At 38.4% G+C, this 21,308-nt stretch overlaps 1 protein-coding gene across 24 annotated transcripts in view; it reads left to right on the forward strand.

The window, feature by feature from the left end:
• SLMAP (sarcolemma associated protein) overlaps positions 1 to 14,912 on the forward strand; it is a 101,868-nt gene extending 86,956 nt beyond the window's left edge. For 12 of the 24 annotated variants that reach the window (XM_076346317.1, XM_076346328.1, XM_076346320.1 and 9 more), the window contains 5 exons: positions 159 to 276; positions 1,835 to 2,006; positions 3,495 to 3,629; positions 7,070 to 7,159; positions 8,203 to 8,278. In XM_076346317.1, the coding sequence (XP_076202432.1) occupies positions 159 to 276; positions 1,835 to 2,006; positions 3,495 to 3,629; positions 7,070 to 7,153 (509 nt within the window). In that variant the 3' untranslated portion in view covers positions 7,154 to 7,159; positions 8,203 to 8,278. Of the gene's footprint in view, positions 1 to 158; positions 277 to 1,834; positions 2,007 to 3,494; positions 3,630 to 7,069; positions 7,160 to 8,202 lie in introns of all 24 variants that reach the window. The other 12 variants (XM_076346316.1, XM_076346336.1, XM_076346319.1 and 9 more) reach the window with 1 other exon arrangement.
• The last annotated feature ends 6,396 nt before the right edge of the window (positions 14,913 to 21,308 follow it).

Here is a 21,308-nt window from a genome sequence, read left to right on the forward strand (position 1 = left end):
TGTTTTATAGATGCTTGAGAGAATTCATGTGACGTGATTATAATCAAATATGTTTGAGATTTATGACTGATACCAGCTTTTCCTTCATTTATTAGCTGGTGATACTTGAAGCAGTCATGAAATAATTTTACTCAATTCAATTAAATTTTTTGTTGCAGGTGAACTTGAAAAGTTGAAGGCAGAGTGGAGTGCTCTTGAAGCTGAATGTGTTACACTAAGGAAGGAAAATACTTTGCTTACATCTGAACTTCAACGACAAGAGAAGGAGCTTTCTAGGTAAGGGCCCAATGGATTTGTCTAGGAAGGTATCATAGTAGCTGAAGATGTTTGTTGTGGTACCATCCAAAAGTGGTACTAAACGTCTGATGGTGTTTCAATAAATGTATTGAAGTTTTATTTATATCATAGTTTTGGGCAGAACACACTTTCATGCCAAACTGTTATACTAAGCTAGTTTTTTCTATTTTGCAAATGCTTCTGTATTACTTATCAGTCATGTTATATCGTCATAAGGTAACCTGACTTACTTTGCTGCTTTTAATAAGGACTTGGAAGCGTGCATTGTGGAAGTATTTAGACTTAACAGTCATCCTTCTACTTAAAAGATAATAAACCACATAGATTTCCTAACCTAAAATTTTCTCAGTGTTCAGGGTTGGAAAATGATTCTCAGATAGTATGGTGTTTCCTGGAAGCCTGTCACATTATGAATAGTAATGATAGGCAGAAACAGTTTTCTATATCATATTTTGCTTAACAGAAAAATACAAATCTTTTTATTGCAAGCACCATAATATCTTTTGGGAGGGATTTTAGAGCACAGGAGTATTTGTATTTTACTTTATTTCTTTCGTTATTTGAGCACACAACATTGCTAAAGGCTATCTAAATCTTCTGCCTGGAAGTAACTTCCCCTCTTATCCCTTCATCTGCCATTATTATGTTGTTTTCCAGTTTCAGATATCGGAATTTAATTCACAAAGTAAATATGGGACAGCAAGTTTGTTTTATTGTAGATCTGAATTTTACCATCACACTTAGATTTTATCCCCCCCCCCCCGGCTTCCTCACTGCTGTAAGATCTAATTGAAAAAAATGGAAATTTCCCGCAGTAAAACATTTCTAGAAGTAATGTGTTATTTTACAGGAATCAAACTTTTCTTTTTCGTTCCATCATGCCCTGATTTCTACTTGTATTTTTTCATACGGAAGGTCACACGAGCAAATACAGGATTTGCATAATGGAGATATGCAAGATCTCTCCCTTATTTTTCTTTCTGTCTTGCACAGGCACAAATTAACACTACTTGGTTATTACACTGAAGTTTGTAATGGCTTAATTTAGAGCTCTCTGACTATTACACAATTGTAATAAACACTTGAAGGATATACTAGCTATTAGCTTATGCAACTGGAGTAAGCAAAGAAGCGTGTGTGCAAATAAGTGAAATACTTCTAACAACCTTGGACAGACTTCTCGTTACAAATTTGTTTCAAAATACTTTGGAGTATATAATAAATACTTAGTGAATAATAAAAAGTAAAATAATAAACTAAAAATATGAATGATAAATTATTTAAATTATGGATTATGATTAATTGTACACACTAAGCTGTGCACATATTTAAAAGCAAGACTGTGGCCAGCCTTTAGTGTCAGTACTTTGTATAGGGAGACAATGATGATCTGCACTTCTATGATTGCTGTAAGCTGATATTTCCATATTAAATAAAAATAATGTGTGAAGCTTAGGAGGATGAAAAGTGCTTTAAAAAAATCTCTTGTTTGTTTAAATTTAAAACACATGAGGAATCAATGGATTTTGTTTTTCAGCTCTCAGAAACAGAGTTTAGCGCTAACCAGCGATATAAGTGTTCTTGAAATGTCTCGAAAGGAACTTGAAAATCAGATGGGATCTTTGAGAGAAAAACATCAACGGGATGCAGCTAGTCTAAAAAGCCAACTCAGTGAAGCTGAGAGTCAAGCAAAAGATTTTCAGAAAGAGGTAACATGAAACATTATTTCTGTTTTGAGAGAATATAATGCCCAATGACTTTGACTTTTGAGCTAAAAGAAAAGGAAAAATGTAAGAATTCTAGTAATGAAAAATTTTCATACTTCTATTGCAAGTACTTTTATGGTAGCTAACAATATATAAACTGGGGGTTAAATCCAAAAAGGAAGATTCAGACAAAATGACTTGCGTGTGTTTTGGGAACTTCCTAGAGTGTACTTTCGTGCATTACCTTGGTGAATTTACTTTTAAGCTGTGCAGACAGGTAAACCCTTATTTGGAGTCTTCCTGGGCATCGTGGTATAGAGCTTCATTAGCTGTTATGAATCAAAATAAATTCTTTTTAGTCAGTGTGATCTTCCTAGTTAGATTTAAACTCTTTTATTTGACAGAGATTACGCATTCTTTACAAAGGTCTCCTTTCATCTTACGGGATCACTAAGCTGCTGAAGATGATTAGCAAGTGCATAAGGAAAAGCTAGCATTTGAAGCATATATTTCATCTGCCTCGCCTCTAAAGATGTGTGGAAGAAGGCCATAGCCTCCAACAATTACTTGCTTACTCATATGAGCATTTTGAGTGAAGTTTTCCCCAATCACTGCTTCTAGTTTATTTTGCAGTCCTTTGCTTTGCTTTGTCATTAATTCATCCATGTCACATTCCTTACCATTTTCAGAATTTGAAAAACCCTGTCTCGTTAGTCTGTGTTTTTGTAATCAGATGTATTTGTAAAGATGCCTAATGTTTTAAATTTGTGGTAAATGCTAGTACTGAAAATCATTGGTTCTGTCCTTACTAATCCCTGTCATGAGGACTACTAGAAAACTTGTGATCTATAGAAAAAAATTGAATGTGAGTTTGAAAAAGGAGAAGCTGCCCATACTATAGGAACATGAGACACATTCACCCAGTATTGTTTGTACTTTTCCCACACTGAGGATTGTGTCATGATTGTAAGAAGGCAATTTTTTTTTAATGCCTTTCTTACTTTTATGTTTGAGTTTGCTGTGTGGGAAGAGGGTTTGTTTTACTTTATACAGAATGTTGATTTTTGCACCTATTTGATTGTTGTAGGTATTTAAACTACAGCCTAGATGTAAGACCACTATTTAACCGTAAAGGTCTCCTTGTTCCCCTGTTTCTTGTTTTGTCTTCATAGTTTTTACAGTCCTTTCCAATATGAAAATGAGTAATTGTTTGGTAGGAGAGATGAATTAAGGCCTTGCATTTACTTCATATTTCTTTTTTTTTTTTTTTTTTGGTAATCATAGCCCTTCAAAGTCAAGGACAAAATCTTCATTTAGAAAAAAAGAAAATCTAAACTAAGATTTTTCTGCCATGTTTTTATGAAAAGAGAGTGTACTGATCCAAGATTAGTTACTCTAGGCAGATGACAGGAAAGGAAGCTGTGCGCTAAGCAAATGTGAGCATGTGTTGGGTGTCCAGGAGTCCACAGACTGTTTTCTCTTTGTCTTTAGTATGAAAGAACACAGACTGTGCTCTCAGAGCTGAAGGCGAAGTATGAGATGGCTGAACAAGAAAATCAGTCACTCACAGAAGAGCTCAAACAGTGTAAAGAAAACCTGAAGCTGCTACAAGAAAAAGGAAACAACGTAAGTCTGTACAAAATATGTGGGGAAGTACGGTTATGACACTGGCAATTCTGTTGATTGAGGGAGTATGTAAGTGTCCAATAGAAAAGGACAGACTTTAAAAAAAAAAAAAAAAAGGCTGTGTACCGTATTACATGCAAAATTCCATTCTGGTGCTACCTGTGCAAATTTGCAGGTCATTACACTGTTACAATTATGCATGTAAGTTAAATTTACAGTTGTGTGACAGTTTTAAATATGGCCTTTTTAATTTCAGAGAATGATACACGGGTAAAAGCTGAGAAACCTGTATCCAAATGAATTAAGCAACCATTTTCAAGATGCCTTTATTTTATTAGTGTTTATTACAACAGATGTTCCCTCCTTACTCTTGCTCATGCTTCTTAACAGTGGTTATCCCTGATTGGCTCATGCTTTAAACAGTGCAGTTGAACTGTCCTTTCTATTCACTAATGAAAATACTCTGTTCTGTTGCAATTAATTTGAGAGGTTGTATCATTAGAATTGAGTTTACAGCTAGGGACAGCTTTTTTTATACTGAGACTTCTGAAATTCTCCAAATGTTAAGGGTGTGGCAGACACATTATAAGGTGGTCATAGCCTTATTCTAGATACCTTACTACCCTAGGATGGCTGGTTTATTGTCTTCCTGTACTGCCTCTGATCAGTGCAGGGTAAGCAACTCCTGTAGTGGACAGTACAAAACAGGAGGATAACGGATGCTCTGTAATAGCCTTTTAGAAAACTGTTTCTCTGACTATGAAGAAAGTTTTACAGGTACCATTCTCTAAAGTCAGCTGGCTGCTAGATGCCCAAAGTTTGTGTGAATACTCTTGCCATAGCCAATTACTGAATGTAAACCTTTAATAGAGTAGAGCTGTCAAAGATGTAAAGAATTCAAACCCCTTCTCACTTTTTTCCAGCCATATTTTCAGGAATATGATGTTATAATTCTCTTGGAACCTGTTTCCTGCTTAGAATTCTTCTGCAATGCTCAGATAATATTGAGCTACTAAAGTAGGCAGAAGTCAAAAACAACCAACCAAAAACCTCCCATTCTAGTAGAAGAGATCACACTGAATAAATAATTGTGAATGTGAGATTTTCTCCTCTGTTAAAAACATTAACCTCAGGATTAAAATGATCAGTGGAAAAAGGGGGATAGTAGAGGGAAGAAATACTGTGAAGGGAATTGGAGCACCTGATGAAAGTGGAAAGTGGCTTGCAAGGTAAGGGAAATTTTAGGAAGAATTTGAGGTGAGTATTTAAACGAAATCAGGATCCACAGCAGTTGCTAAAATCTGCTTCCAGAGGAGGAGTTAGTTATGACAGTTGAAACTTGGAGGTCAGAGTATGAAGAGGAGCATCCAGCCATCTAAGGACTTGCAGGACAAGCTTGCTGTCCAAGCAGGCATTACTCTCAATCAGTAATGTAAAACGTATCTATCTTGTGGCTGAGTTCCGAGGTCAAATTTTTCAAGTACCTTTGTCCCCTTATGCTGGAATCATTATCCGCTACTTCATTTCAGAGGACAGTGTCCCACCGAAAGTGACTTACCACTGTGGGATTTGTTGCTTTTTGTAGCCCATCTGTATCTGAGTTTGCATATCTTCATATTCTAATACAAGATGCACATTTTTAATGAAGCACCTAGTTAAATGCTCCTCGACAATAAGGAGATTTGTTATAGATTGATAAGTTCATGAGGGGGAAAATTTAATCGTTGGGAGGCAATTTCGTTTAATGTGGTGGATATTTATCATCTGTTTCATTTGCCAAGATGCCACATCCATGAATGCATAAATTTAAAAAATAATTTAAAAAAATCAATCCATAGAATTGTTCAGTGAACTAACGAATGTTAGAAAAGACAAGGCTTCTGTACTCCATTTGGGTTATCATTTAAATATTAAGTTTTTATACTTAAGTTTTAATTTTTAAAAAAAAGTGTTGTGTTCTGAAACGCTTAGCAGTGTGGTATACTACTTGTGCTTGCATGCTTGAGTCACTGATTATTTCCTGATGCGCTTTATATGACAGATTTGTTTATGTGACTGGTTTGAGAACATTAGCTGCTCTGGTTGACTTAAACTTCTGGCACTTTTTTGAACACTGCTGTGATTATTTCTACCAACATGCTTTCTGTGGGAAGGTGGCACTCTGATTTGTGGCACCAATGACACAAAAATAATCCTGCATGAAAATTACTTCTAATAGTTACACATAATTTGTCTATTAAATATTTGCCTTGATTAAAACAAACTTGAATTGAATGGCAGAGACTAGAATACCTTCTAAGATTCCTGTGTTTTGAACCATATTGGAGGTTCTATGATTAAGTGACTTCTACAAATTCATAAGGATGAGATTTTATTTATGAATCACAATGTTTAGAAAGTCTTCAAACATGAATTTATTATTTATTTGTTTGAACAAATTCAAGGTGGCTTCAGCACAAAAAAGTTCTTAAGAAAATATTTGGCATGGTTTGAACTTAACCTCTGTGTGTCTGTGTGCGTGCACGAATATATAGGCTAAGATACAAAGAAAAGACATGTCTTCCAAGGACAGCTTAAAAAGAAATTAGGTCCATTTTTGCTTTTAATTTATCATATTAAGGATAGAGGCTATCCATCCAGAATGTGAAGTAAAGTAGTTTACAGTTAATAGAATGTAGCTGAGAAAATGTGTAGATGGCTCTAACGAGGCTGTAAGCTAAACGAACCCTGCAATCTTGCCAGCTGGTAGTTTGGCCTGGCTGCAACATTCAATTGATTTTTCAGAATTGCATTTGGTCACAAGGCTGATGACCTGCCAGAGATGCTGATCTTTGTAGTATCTCTAATAGAAATGTACTTCCCTGCTTTATAGTAACTTAGTGTTGATTGTACAGTTATGTTACAATCTCGTGGAAATGTCTGAACTACTGGGTTTGCCTGTGGACATAGTTGTAATTGATTTACTAATGGAGGAAAAAGATTGTTTTTCCTGGAGGCTGGTGATGGAAAATGGGAAAGGCTAACTTGCAAGGAATGAAGAAGTAGCTGAAAAACTCAATATCTGGTGTGAGTCTTTCTGCCTTAAGAAATCCAGACAGGATTTCCTACCACTTGGAAAAACTGAAACCAGCTATAAATAAGATACAGGCAAATCAGTTTAAGATTTGTATTGTTTTTAAGTGCTAAATTCCAAGTTGTGACAAGAGGTTTCTTAGAACATTTTCTGCTTACCTCCCTTTATTTTTAAACATCCCTGTTCATTTGAGTAGAATGGTGTACTAACTTTGTATACCAGATTAGATAATGCTGTATTGTGTTAGATGTCTTTAATACATTTCAATTAAAACAAAACTCACTGACTTATTTTCCCCTCTCTAAATCATCTTTACCTGATTGATTTATAGCACAAAGTGATTTTTAATATCCCTTCCCTTCTTTAGCCTTCCATATTACAACCCGTCCCAGCCGTATTCATCGGCCTAATCCTGGCTTTCCTGTATTGGTGTTACGGCCCATTGTGGTAGCGAAAGGTACAAGCACTACTGTTCAGTCAATGTATGTTTGTCCCTCTCACCTGTTTGTGCCATTTCTGTATAAAATAGTGCATGGTGAAATGCTCACAGGTATATCTTTACCTGAAGCAAACCCTTCATTTAATATGCCATTCTGTTGATACTGATGAGCTGAGCAATCAACTAATCATTTAACATCTGTGTGATTTCTTTAATTCTAACAATGAATTTCGTTCTAACTGGTTCTGAATGTGCCTCTTCTAACTTGGTCTCAGTTTGTCTTTAGCAAATGGGCTACCTTTTGCACAATGCTGCGATCCTAGGGCATGTAAGAAAACTTAATTGCTTAATTAACTATGAAAAATGAAGAGTTTGCCTCTAAATAATAATAAAAATCAACAAGCTTTGGTTCCTATTTATGGACTAAGAAATTCCTCTCTGGCTCTAAACAGTTTAATTTTTCTCACTATTGCTATGAAGAAGATTGGAAAAAAAGACAAGATGAGAAATAGGTGGTTGGTTTGTATTCTGAACTCTCAGCTTGCATTTTCTCTAACGTCTCTCAGTGTGTCCTCCTCTTAAAATGCTATTGCTGTCATGAAATGTTGTGACAATCCATTTGAAATGATGTTGTTAGGATCTGCTACAAACTAACTTCATAGATCTGGATTTAAACATTCAAAAGCTAAGTTAAAGATATCAGTACTGCATAAACCTGTGTCTAGCGATTACTTGGCACAAGCGATGTTTATACAACTTAAGCCCTCACATGTTTAATAGCAGATTTCTTTGAGGTGCGTACAGTAATGAAGCTGGAAATACGGAACTGCCAAAAGTTCTCCTGATGATCCTCAGTCATGAAGAGTTGTGGAGTTCCCTTTGCTAGAGAAACATGGTTTACTGTGATGCTCTAAGTCAGGACTAGCCTGCAGTAGGGCTCATGGGTAACATTTTAGTGATGCCTATCAACAGGTACTCAGGACTTTCAGGAACCACGGGGTAAACTGATTAGTATGAATTAGAACAAATATGATATTGATTTTTTTTTTCTCTCCACACAGAGACAATGGCCTTGGATGCCTGTGATGGCAGCTTTGGTTGCTGTAACAGCCGTGGTGCTGTACCCAGGCCTAACCAGAGCTTCTCCATGAGAACTGTTGTTGAATCCATACACCGTCCTCCCTTTAGAAGCTGGCAACATTCATATACTGAGGGAAAACAGATTAATTCTCTTCCTTTTTACCTCTTAATACAGCACAGCTCTGCGTGAGAACAGCAGTAGGGTCATTTGCTTTAAACTGTATAAAATGTATCTGTCTATAAAGAGGGAATAAAATTGTGATTCATCATACTGTGAGCAATATTTTTGCTTACAATGTCATGCAAGTTTTAAATTAGTATGTTGGGATTCTGAATACTATAATGGTGGCCTAAAGTAGGCTTCTTGGTACCAAATTATTTATAATGGCTAGGGTTGTGGACACTTACTTTAGAATCTGATTGCCAGATTTAGAAGGAAAAACACATTTCTGATTTGGACACCCAAGCCAAGTAACCTTGCAGATACTTGGAAAACAGATGCAGTATGCTCAGTGCCTTTCAGTATAATTTTTTTTTTTTTTTTTTTTTTAAAAACTAGTATACCATTTTACTTGCTGTTAGTCACTGAGCTGTTGGGAACAAGACTTAAGAAAACTTCTCTTATCATGCCTTTCAAAGGAAGTGTATTTTTCTTTGATAAGGATTGCTTTATTAATGATTTTTGGGAATAAACACAATTCATGTCCAGCCTTAAAGAGATAGAGATATTGATGGTGAAGACCAGCCTAGAGTATTTAGTGTGCGCGTGTGCGAGTGTAAGCATGTGTGTGTTCTTGAGTGAACTAAGGTATTTCTGGGAGCAAGTACTTGGTCATTTGATGGACATAGTGCAGTGATTCAACTTACGTTAACTTTAGTTTGAATGTAATTTATTAAATTTCATATATTTAAAGAGATGCATTCTTTAAAAGTATGAATAATTTCTCACATACCACATGTATCAATTTATTTTTTCAGTCATTTGATACTTTCTGACGTGAGCTGGAGAAGCTCTTTAGATAAGCTTTTGTTGACGTAACTTTAAGAGAACTGCTACAGTACGTCTGTGATTAGCTGAAAAAATCTATGATACATAAAATACTATAAAATTGGAATCATATACCTGATGACGTATTGTCAGGTCAAGATGATTTTAATTTGGTAGTAAAATTTTGTGCATCCTCATCACATGGCTGTAAGTATGATGCAGTGGTCCCCATTACAAAGTTTATTTTCCTTATCTAAGTACTATAACTATTGCTATTTGCTGACTTTTGGTGGGAATCACTGTAGTTAGCGCTGAATTAAATGTAGACTGTAGTTGTCTTGTTCAGCTCAACAGTTCTGTCAAAAAAGTTTATTAAAGACTTAAATAATATGCTAAAGAATGGTAAAGTAAAATGGCTCTGCTAAAGGAAACTTCAAAAATAGGGAGGTAATCTCAGAAGTTGAATTGGCTTTAAAATATGTTATGGCAATCGACAGATAGTTTAAATATTTAAATAGAAATTTAGCATATAATTTACTTTGTGAGGTTTTAAGGGTCATTGTCCTCTAATTAAAGGTTCTATCTTAAGATTACATGGGATTTGCTAATGGGAGGATTATTAGTTGGAAAAAATAGTCCACAAGTGACTTGTAGAAAATAAATATTTTCATTTAGTTCATTCATTTCATCCTTTTCAGTTGCAGGAAGCCACCCAACCACAGAACACTCGTATGCCAGTGGTACTTAGTACCTCTTGTATATAGGTTATTGCAAATATTGTTCTGAAATGCTTAACTTCAGAATTACATTTTTTAAAGTAAATAATTGTTTTAAATCTATTTTGTAAAGATATAAAAATACAATAGAATTTCTGGAGTACAGATTAAACTATTTGCACTAACACACGTGATGTGCATGATTTAATAAAATAACTTTACTCTCCCTATGCATGTTTGAGTTGAATGTCATTTAAAAACAAAAGATTGATGCTAAGTTTCTTTTGCGCTAGATATTGCCACAGTTACTAGGCACAATGTCTGCAGCATGTCCAGTAATAGCAAAATACTTTTTTTACCTTGTTATTTCACATTTGCACTGGTTTAAGTTTTTGTCTAGCTGATCTCTCTCCTGGCTGTGGTTTTCAGAAAGAAAGGGGGGGGAAGAGAGAGCGATGAAAGGCTTGGGAGCATTATTGCCATGGCTGGGGCGGGGGGGAAGTGTTCACAGCTGAAGGGTGGATTGTGCCTGTGGCAGGGATTGTGAGACTGGAGGAGCAGTGGCTGCAGATAGCGGGGCAATAGTGGAAAACCCTTCCAGGGGAAGGGAGCCTGATGCTGCCTCCTCTCTTCTTTAGCATCTTGAGCTCCCTATTTGTCCCTCTTTCATCTACTGTTTCTTTTCCAGTTGATTCTGTTCCCTCCTCCCTGCCGGTAGCATGTAGATGTGGTGTGAGGAGGTGGAGTGGAGCCTGGTGGAGCAGTGGTCCCTCCTGGCTGGCAGCGGGGAAGGTGCTGAGTTCCCTGGGACCAACCTCGGGACGGGCCTGCACTGCCACTTGGTGCCCCATACTGAGCAGCTCTGCCTGTGACATAAGTTTGTTCTTGTATTAAAGACAAATGTTGCGTTTTCAGCAAAACTTTAGAGCATCAGAGCGCTGAAATTTGAGACCCAACATGGTTGTATTAAAGAAGAAAGATTTCTAATTATGTGCATGTGTGCATATTTATATTACATACACAGGTGCATAGTACACATCGCATGGGGGTTTGTGCTTACAAGTATACCTGTGGTTCCCTAATACAGTGCCTTTCCCAGGAGTTCTTGACATTTGCATGTTCAAAATGATCAAGAATGAGCTAAAATGCACAGTTCACTCTTTGGTTGTGAGAATCCCTGGAGAAGGATTGGATAACTGGGAAGTTGCGGTTCTTCAGTGCTTTGATACTGAAGCAGCAAGTGGAGTTATTTTGCAAGCACTCTATGCACAAACCTCTGGTTTCTGTTGCGTTTGTTTATAGTAAATGTGTGTGCTCTTTTACATTCATATTTAGGTTCTTTCTTTTTAGTTGTGAGGCTTGATTAGCTAAGCCTTGGAGTTACTGTAACGAGCAGCTTTTCACAAATATGTAAGATGCTCTAAGTTTACTTGTAAAATAAGTGCTATGAGTTTGCACTGAAGTTTGAGGTTTTAAAAGGTACCTCATACTAGAAGAATTAGTCTGAGAGTTGTTTTATCAGTTACTAGTTCAATTTGGAAGTTTTAATATAATAAAATATCTGAACACTTCAGTTTTGTCCTGGTGTCCTGACTGAGGCACCTTTTTTTTTTAAATTCTAAAAGAATTCTACCTACATGGGGACTACAACAGCAGGCCTTTTATTTAAAAATATAAGTATAAAATGTATTAAAAATATAGTGTAATTTTCCTGTTCCTTGTAGCTGAATTAAATGTGCTCTTCCAGAGTATTAGCCTGATCCTTCTTGCAGAATCTCTGGATTTTTTTGGTGCTAAATGGAGAATTGTGAACCTGCACAATATATTGCAAAGTTTTCTCATAAAACAGTCTTAGTGGGACTTAGTATCAAATGACTGATGGCTGAAGCAAAGGTAATCATCTGTGCATGTATTTTTGGGGTATCTTCCTAAGTTATTTTTCTTTTTCTAATCAAGTCTTCTGAAGTATGTTACCCGTTCAAATTTTCAGTGTGGTTTACCTAAGATTTTGAATGTCTCCTGCCTTAATCTGTAGGGTTCTACCACTTGCAAGAATCATTTTTTCAGCTTGAATCTTCTCCATGACAAATCCGCTGCCGGGATTCATTCCACCAGCAGCATCTGAGTGCTTTAAAACACCAGGTCACCACAACGGCTTTTGGGAAGCCACTGTAGTTTGCACTAGCTCTGCAACCGGGGCTGGCTGCTTTCCACCAGGGCCCTTTTTTTCCCTCTGGCTTTTCATCCACCATTAGTATTTCACTAGCAACCATCTCAAGATTTTTGGGTCTCCATTAATATAGCAGTTGGTCATATGAAAGAATTAGAAGCCATATTCTCTGTCTCTCAAGCATATACCTCTGGATCTGAAGGGTGATTGCTTCCAGCAAACAGCTGCATTGAGTTCCTCAGATCCAGCTGATTTTCTCATCCCAGTCCCTCTTTGCATGTGCTTCTGGACACAGAATTCCTTTCTTTCTCCTCTGGTGGGGAATTGGACTGCAGTATGGGTCTCCCAGTTCTTTCTGCCTTCCTGTGTTTTTAGTTTGTACCAACTCGTTCAAATTACTGAGCAAAGGTTTGCCCACAGAGCCAGGTTCTTCTGCTTGGAGAGAGGGTTGCACCGCTACTGCTTTAAAAACAGTGGGTGCTACTGGTATTGGACTAAAGGCTCCCAGAAGTAGAAGGCAAATTAGCAATTGAAACAAAGGTTTCAGTGGTAAGGGCCATCAGAGGCTCACATTTCCATTTGTTGGTAAAGGTAGAGGGAACTCATATCCAATCGCTTTTCTGGCTATCACAGTCAAAACTTCACCGACTGATTTCAACATCTGAAGCATAATGTCAAGAAGTTAAGCATGTATTTTAGGGAAAAAAAGAAGTCTTGCTTTAAGAATTTCAGAAAAAGAATCAGTCCGCTCTAAGTAAGTTATTTGAGCAACTACTGTGCTCTCAGAAAAAAAAAACAAAACCCAAACCTGTGTTTGAGTTCATCTCGCTTTGGCTCCCAACCATTGGATTTCAATATATCTCTCTTGGAGGATGTTCTACTACTGCAGATGTCCTGATCCAGGACATACCATGATCAAAATAACCTTCCAATCTTACTTAATATGAATGGATTGAATTTCTTAATTTTTTTCTTCATCCCTCTAGGGGTTTTTTGTCAGCTTTTTAAACTATTTCTAATTTTCTGAATGTTCTTTTTTGAAGAGTAGGTGCCAGAACAGAACATGTCCTTACAGTAATGACCTTACTAACATCATATAAATAGATAATAAGCTTTATATCCTGCTCTGCTATTCTTATTTGGCTGACTACCAGAACCTTTTGGGGATTCACTGACTAGCATTTGGATTTTAATCTTGTGAATCAAATCTGTGCATTCCTTGCATCACCTCAGCCCCGTGGTATCTGACTTTGCAATATTGTTCGGTAAAAGCCACTGTAGGCAAGCAGTCCAAGGCAGCAACCTGTTCCTATTACTGTTCAGCACTTCATCAATGTTTTGGGGTTTTTTTTCCTCTTCAGGTTTTAACAGGGATGACTACTGAAGCTTTTCTAGATTATTGATCATTCACTGTTGAACAGTAGTGAGCCAAAACCAGATTCCTGCAGGACAGTAAGGAAAACATTTGTAGAATAATTCCTTCACTTAGTTTTTGCAATCTGTTAGCTGGTTTTTAATCTAGATTATTAGTTACAGTGACAGTAGTGTAGTGATCACTTTTATTGGAATGTCAAATGATTTACAGAAGTCTTGGTTTAATAGCACCAATACTTATTCACATTTTTTTTAAATTATGAAAGTTAAATTTTATTTTAAAATGCTTTGACGGGCATGAATTATTCTACATTCTTGAATTCTGTACTGATTGCTTCCCATAGATTACTGTGATTTGTTTAGATCTTAAGGTGAAGCAAAACCAGTCCTTTTCCCAAGATCATACATTTTACTCTCTTCCCTCAGCCCCATCACGTTGTTGCCTGTTACTGCTGCTTCCCTCTATAAGGCACTTCTAATTCTAAATTATTCATGTGACTATGTTTAAATTTTTCAGTCTACTCAATTTGGGTCAGCGTTATTCCAAGTGCTGGAAATGTAACACTTCTAACGCACCGAGGGTGTGTGTGCATGTTCTGAGATTGTGCTCGCATGTGGTAAGATAGATCATCATTACTTGCGTTTAGCAACCATGAGAATGGAGATGTAATTGAGATTCTCAATTAAATCATTCTCAACTATGGGAATGGAGATGTTAATACGGAGATGTAATTCTTTTGTTATGTCAGGTGATACATTGAAAATGCGGATCTGCCTCCAGGCATGCCATCTCTTCATCGTATCTGATGAACAAATCCAAAGCTTGGGTTAAACTAAAAGTAACTTTTTCTTGCCTGATCATATTAATCAGTGACTTGGGAGAAAAGGGTTAAGTGATCAATTCATTCTGTTCTATTGGAATAAAATTTATCCAAAAGCTAGCCCGTATTTGTTTCAGTACCCTCTGTTAGGAAATTGATTTTTTTTTTTTAGAAACACCGCACACATACTATGAGTGGTAAAGTACTGCCTTCAGTATAGAATGGATTTACTATTTTAATCTTTTCGTGCTAGATCATTTATGAAGTTTATATTCTATTTATATTTCTCGTAAGGAGTTCTTGCTCGGGAAAATACTTTTATTGGGCATGTCATCAGTTTTGATGTGACAAAACTACTTGTCTTGAATCATACAGTGGCTCTTATTTTAAAATGTTCCAAATATGCAATATGTCTTTTGGGATTAATAAATGGTAAAAATTACGAGAATAAATTTACAACACAACAGAAAGCTGATTTGTATTGTACGTAGTCTTTCATTCAGCCTAACTCCAAATCTCAGCACTCCACAATATCCGAATAACCTGCCGCACTCTGTTTTATTGCAGTAGAAATCAAGTTACTAGTTAATGAAATAAATTAAAACTTATTTTAAAACTGGAATCTATTTACCTGTTTACTTTGTACAAATGGGGTTCACAGCCATATGACCTCTCCTCCGTGTGATGTGGTAAAGCAGTGCTCCAACAGGTCCGCATGCAAACCCAGGGAGAGAAGGGTTGGAACACAGGGCATGAGCGTAACCTCGGTTTGTGCAAGGGTTACATGTTTTCTAGTGACCAGACATCCTCAGGATATTATTCACAGATCATCCTTTAAGAAAATGAACAATCCTACAGTCTTTAACCTGCACCGTAAATCAGATGCGATTCTGGAGCTCTGCTTCAGTGCTGACTCAGGGGAAGGACATTTACTGAGTCACTTACGTAGTTTTTAGCAAGTTTGAGCAGTTTGAGGAAGGGAAGTCTCCTCCCTCTTTGCTGTGTGGTTTGGATCCACCTCAGGGTGTAGTTTAAGTAAGCATGGTTCCACTCCAGGCTGCGATAGGTCCTGGTGTCAGAGCCTAGGTAAATTGCCTCTCTTCTGTTTCTCTGTTTAAAGGGTTAAACTCAGACTTAACACTAAAACTTTCTACCAGATGCGTTAGATTTTTGGGGTTTTTGGAGGGGAAAAAAAAAAGCCTAAAGTGTTAAATACGTCTGTCTAGCTGCTCTTCATGGGATGCTGTTGGTAGCAGAGATCACACCATCTACCAGTAACTTCATGTCGAATTCCTGCCTCCCAAATACTGGTGCAGAGCACTTTTTCTTAGACCAAGGAGGCAAACACTGAATTAGTTTATTTCTGAGTAATGCTATAGGTGAAAAGTGGTAAGCAAAAAAGTTTGCTCATTCTTAAAGATTCAGCATCAATATTACAGGCTAGTTGGGTGTAATATTAAAGGTGTTTGGTTTTTCTATTGTTTGTGTAGCAGTCACAGTTGATTGGCAGTTTTTCTGTTGCAGAACTTGACTGTAATCCAACTGTAGCTGGGCATTGTAATAGACATTTATTGCTCAGTTTTTTCCACTTCATAATTATTGTAATGGCATGTAAGTCAAAATGTAGCCTGCAGCAACTTCACAGTGATTTTTTAATTGCACTTGCAGGCTTGGGTTGGCCAGGTGTTGGTGTCTCTGTGCTACATGTTGCAGCAATTCTATGTCCTTCCTCTGCAGACTTCTCTGAATAGTAATTCTTCCTTAGTTTCCAATACTTTCAAATTTAAAGGGCTCTTGTCCATCTGTTTAAACAGTAAATTTGAAGTTGCTGCCATGGTGCACCTGCAGGGTAGTATCATGTTTATACATTCCTTAATTATGTCCCAGCCAATAACAAATTATTAACAATCTCCCTTATTACTTTACGTGAAAGACTGCTTATGCAGTGAGCGAGGGTGTTCCTTAGCACATCCATGCCCCTGTTCAGGAGGAGACTTAGTAGACAAATAGCAAAAAACCCCTCTGTTGTCTTACATGGTGTTTCTTATTTCAAATCTAGAGAGAGTGGTAAAAAATTATTTGCCCAAAACTGATGCTTCCCCCAGTAATTAAGAAACAAATACTGGAATAATTCCAGCAGAACGAGTGCTTCTGGGATATTTCTTTGAGAACTGAATTGCTTTGTCAGATGTGTAGGATGTTGCATCTGCTTGGAATGTAGGTCTGCTGGACATCTTTGCTACTGACTGCCCTTAGATGGGCAAGGAAATTCATCGGTGAAGCCTTTGATGTAATGTATATCAAGATGGAAGATGAGGCTACTGTACTGGCAGAGATCTTTCTCAACTGAGGCACCTCAGTTCTACTCATACGCACATGGGCTCATGTAACGGTGGTGTTCATTTGGTTCATTTAATGTAAATGGTTTCCAGTTCCCATGAAATACATTTCACTGGAGATTATTAAAACATGGTAAGTTTTTTTTTATTCTAAAATAAAGAACGATAATTGGGTATTTAGTCATATTCTGCAGCTGTATGGGTTAACTTTTTAATTTCTTGGACTGTAAGTAGGGCTTCGGCTAGATCCTAGTGGCCTAGACACTTCATCAGAAAACTGCTAGATTATTCTTTAGATTTTGAGCACATATTGGAGGTCTTCAGTCCTTTTGGCTGTGAAGATACTGTGAAAATATAAAGTTATAACTGTTTAATGTGAAGGTTGCTTCCTGTAGCCTCTGAAGCGCAAGCTTGGAAAGCAGTCTGTTTGTCTTGATGAGTATTACCAGAGGTGTCCAGTGATTCAGGTGCGAGCAGCCATCTCCAATTGAGGAGAAAGAGGATGATGACTCAGGGTAGAGTCACATCTTGTTAACACTGGTTAGGGACATGACCACTTTATCCTTCCTGGTTCTAACGAAGCTGAAAAGAGGTAAAAAGAGGACCGTTAAAATGTGAAAAAGGGAAAGCCAATCCTTCAGAGATCTGTGGCTATCCAAATCTTGTGTGCAGGTAGCTTACGTGTTGAAAAGCAGCTCAAGCTCAGCGCTGCATTTATGGAGGTCTTGGAATCAAGTGGACCGCTTTCCACTGGTTGTAGCTGTTGCTGCCCCATAGTTGAGTGGCAGCTGTCTACAGACTCGGGCAGACATAACGGCCTTGCTTGTATCCAGCTTCTAACTCTGGTTTTCTCTGCAATCATGCAGGCTGAGAGGATTTGCTGTGATGTGGGTTCTGGTGGGTTTGGAGAAGTGGGATCTAGAGTTGATTTCATTAAACATGATTATACCTGCTCCAGCGTGTACAAGTGTCCAGAGTGGGAGAACTGAACCCCAGTAGTTAGCAGTGCCCATGTGATCACACTTCGAACGCTTGCCCATCAGTGAAAAGCACTGTCTTGCTCTTGCATCTCAGTATACTGCGGTCTGCTTTGTGGGGTTGGCTTTCAGCTGGAGTCCAGCATTTATGTTAAGTGTATTTATGCAACTTTTATTTTACCAGTACACATTCAGTGAGCCAGCTAAGCTGTGTGTTTGCATGGCTTCTTGAATCAAGTGAGGACTGTAGCAGAAACAAGTTGGTGTAGCAGAGCATTGCATAAAACTCAACTTATCTATACAGTCTGTCTTAGTGGGATGAAGCCTTGTGCTTCTCAATACAGTTTTAATGGGATAGGTTCAGGTAAAACTATTTCAGGCTTTTAAAATTCAGCATGTTGGAAGGGTGAAGTTGGAATTGAGATGTGTGGCGTTTGCTGTGTGCGCAGATCTCTGCTGAGGCATCTCTTAGTTTGCAAGAGGGAGTTTAAAAAGTTTCCCCAAATATATTGGCTGTCTCCCAATAACTTTTAAACTGGCATTGAAGCTGGAAAGGGTAATTTTTTTTTTTCTTTTGTTTCTGTGCTGCATTGCTTATTGCGTGCAAAACTGACTCTCTTAAGCAAGGAGCTTCTACTTAACAGCTTGAGATGTCAAAACACAAATTTTAAACACATTTCATCACACATTTCATGATGGAAAATACTTCCCCAACAGCCTTCTGGAGGAGTCGTTGCTGGTAGTTGCTGCTCCTGTTTTTCCTCAAATATGTCAGGCTATTTTTGCTGAAATAAGGTACTTGTCATCTTCAGTATATAAAAGCCCTTGTATCTGTAGTTGTGTTGTCTCCAAATGTGTCACCCCAGCAGCCCCATGCTGTACATGTGATTGTTTTGGTTTCATAAACAATAAGCTGCTGCCCTGGGAAGTGTGGCCTGGCCTGTGTCACTGTGAGGGGTGGCAGGAACCTGCAGGAGGAAGTTCCAGGTGTCTTGAGAGGAAGGAAATGAGGGGAAAACTGTGTGTTTTGGGGAAAGTTCCTGCACAATGCAAAGGAGGGGCATGGGGCTGGGGGGCATCAGGAAGGGAAGGGCAAAGTGAGCAGATCTGGGAAGGATGGGAGTGTTCCTGGGTTTTACCTCAGAGGAGAAAAGTACTCTTCAGGCCTTGAGAGAGCATCCCCATCTTCTCTGTTCCTGTCTACTGCCCCGCTGCCTCCCACCCTCAGCTAGCATGGTGGCCTCTAACCACCAGCTGCCCTATGCAGGGAGGAGCTGGCCCTGCATGACTGCGGATGCAGCGAGGTGGAAGGTGCTGTTTAATGCACTATGCAAGAGAGGGGCCTTAGAGACAATATCTGCCTTCCTGCCCTACGCCTGAACCTTGTGGGAAGCTTGCTCCATTCTTTTCCCCTTCCTGGCATTGACCTGTGGGTCTGCTGTGACCCGAGGCTTCCTCTCGCCCGTGCGAGGCCAGCACCTTCCACCACTGTGTGAGACCTGTGCCCGTGGGCTTCCCTTTCCCCAAGTGCAGAATACTACTTCTGCTTTTTGCAACAACACAGAGGTGATGTGGAGCTTTGCTTGCAGCATTAAGCAGGTGAACAATAAAGAAAGTAGCTGTCAGTTACATCTAGGGGGTTTTAATTAGTCACTGAGGTCTCCAGGAAGCAAAGACTTGTCTTGGCAATCACTGCTACAGGAAATGTTGTGGGGTGATATTTGGTGGAGATGATCTTGTAGAGCACAGGTGTGTATGCTGCTGTGATGGCACAGTGCCATTGCAGGTGTGAGCACAGCCCTTGGTAACAGCAGCTTTACTGGTCAAAGTGCCAGAACTTGTTGTAGGGCACAATGAAGGGTGGACCTGTGTCTGACTACGTCAGGAGAAGGTAAGATCTGTGGACCTTTCCTGCTGTAGGAAAAACGATGTTGGTGTCAGCACGTCCTCTGCGTGGTCTTAGTATCGCTTTGGCGCTAAATTGTGTATTATGAGTGGGATGCCTTTGATGCATCTGTCGCCTCATTCATTGCCTCATCCGTGAAGCTTTGCTTAAGCCATCCCTATGGCTAAGACAGACAAAGATTCTTTTGAAACTTCAAAGAATCTTTGTTCTAGTTTTGTTTTGTCTATTTCTCTCTTGTATATAATAATGTACGTAATATATTTGGAAAAAATTATCTTCACTTAAATGTTTTGTTTGCTATACACATGCAAGTGGAAAATGTTTCATAGATACTTCCTACAATCCCACAGATTCAGACAATGTAGTTTACAGTAATGTTTTAATCTACGTTTAATGTTAAGTAAAATGAGAGTTCGTTAATTTTACCAGAAGCATATGTGAGGTATAGCAGACTCAAAGCAAAAAAACCCCACAAACCAACAAAGCCCCCCAAAACAAAAGAAAAAAAACTTTAGGCAGCCCTCAGTGTGTGGCCTAAATGCAGCAGTCCTTTTGACTATGCAGCCCCCAGCTGCACTGCTTATTAGGCCCTACTTTTTGCCCTCGTTAGCCTTTGGGATTGTGTAGCTACTCAGAAGGAACCCCCCTTTACGACGCACTATAATACTTAGTTGTTACGACTATGTATCTCTGTGGGAAGAAAAACTCAGTTCACACCCTGTAAGTCCAAACTATAAGGTAAAAATAATCCCTTTCTATTCTCTCCTAAACAGAACTGCTCCTGGAAAGCAGAAACAAACCCTAGTAATTGCTCTATGTCCCTGGAGTCCTTAACAGAGCATCTGCAGACATGACAGGACCAAGACCTGCTACGGGATCCCTGCAGTGTCCAGCAATGGCAGAGATCAGTTCATGCATTACTGTTTAAGTGCTGTGTGTGTGCTCAGTGCTGTGGCATTACAAAGAAGATGACTTTATTTTCCTGCTGCAAGGAGGTTGAAATCTTAACATCCTGAACATATGGAAGGAGAGTTTTCTCTGACTGTCCAAAATCTCATAAAATGTAAGCTGGGGGGGGAGAGGGGAGGCCACGTGCATGCTCGGTGTTCAAGAAAAAGCTATTTGTGCTTAGTATAATGGCAATACTTTTCAGTTGCAGCTCTCCTGTGCGGAAGTTTAATCTCCCTAATACGGACAGAGTGAGAGCAATGAGAACTACATCACTTTTAACCTAGCCAGTTTTCTAAGAGCAAAAGAAATACGTGTCAAGTATGTGTTTTGGGTCACTTCTGCACCTCTTTCGTCTTGCTATGTTTCTATTTATACCCTGGCCAGCTTTTACACTCTCCGACCTGGTAAGAAAGTTAACGTGGTTACTGAACTTTAAGAGAGAAGAGACTGGTTTCCTAGATTTGGTCTGAGCACCACTACCTTTATTAATATAAATAATGACATCATCTTTTATTGCAGAACAGGAACCTTAAACAGTTATGGGAGAGCAAATTTTAAGAACAGTGTCCTTATGAGACATATGTGATTCATCTTCAAGTGTGCATATTTAAGAAAGACGCTGTATCCTGAGCCAAATCTGCTCTGTGAATCTGACTTCATTCCATTTCAAACTGTAATTTATTAGCAAAAATTATTCACTTTTTTTTTCTTTTAAACTATGTGAAAATTGGTGCTTGCAGCCTGCTGGGGAGTGCTAGGTGGAGCTCAGGCAGCTCTTTTGTCCTCTTCTAGCTTCCTCCAGAAATCTGTTTTTGCACTCCTCCAAAAGCCTTTTGTAAATGATG

This window comes from Aptenodytes patagonicus, chromosome 8, assembly GCF_965638725.1.
Source record: "Aptenodytes patagonicus chromosome 8, bAptPat1.pri.cur, whole genome shotgun sequence".
NCBI classification, from domain to species: domain Eukaryota; kingdom Metazoa; phylum Chordata; class Aves; order Sphenisciformes; family Spheniscidae; genus Aptenodytes; species Aptenodytes patagonicus.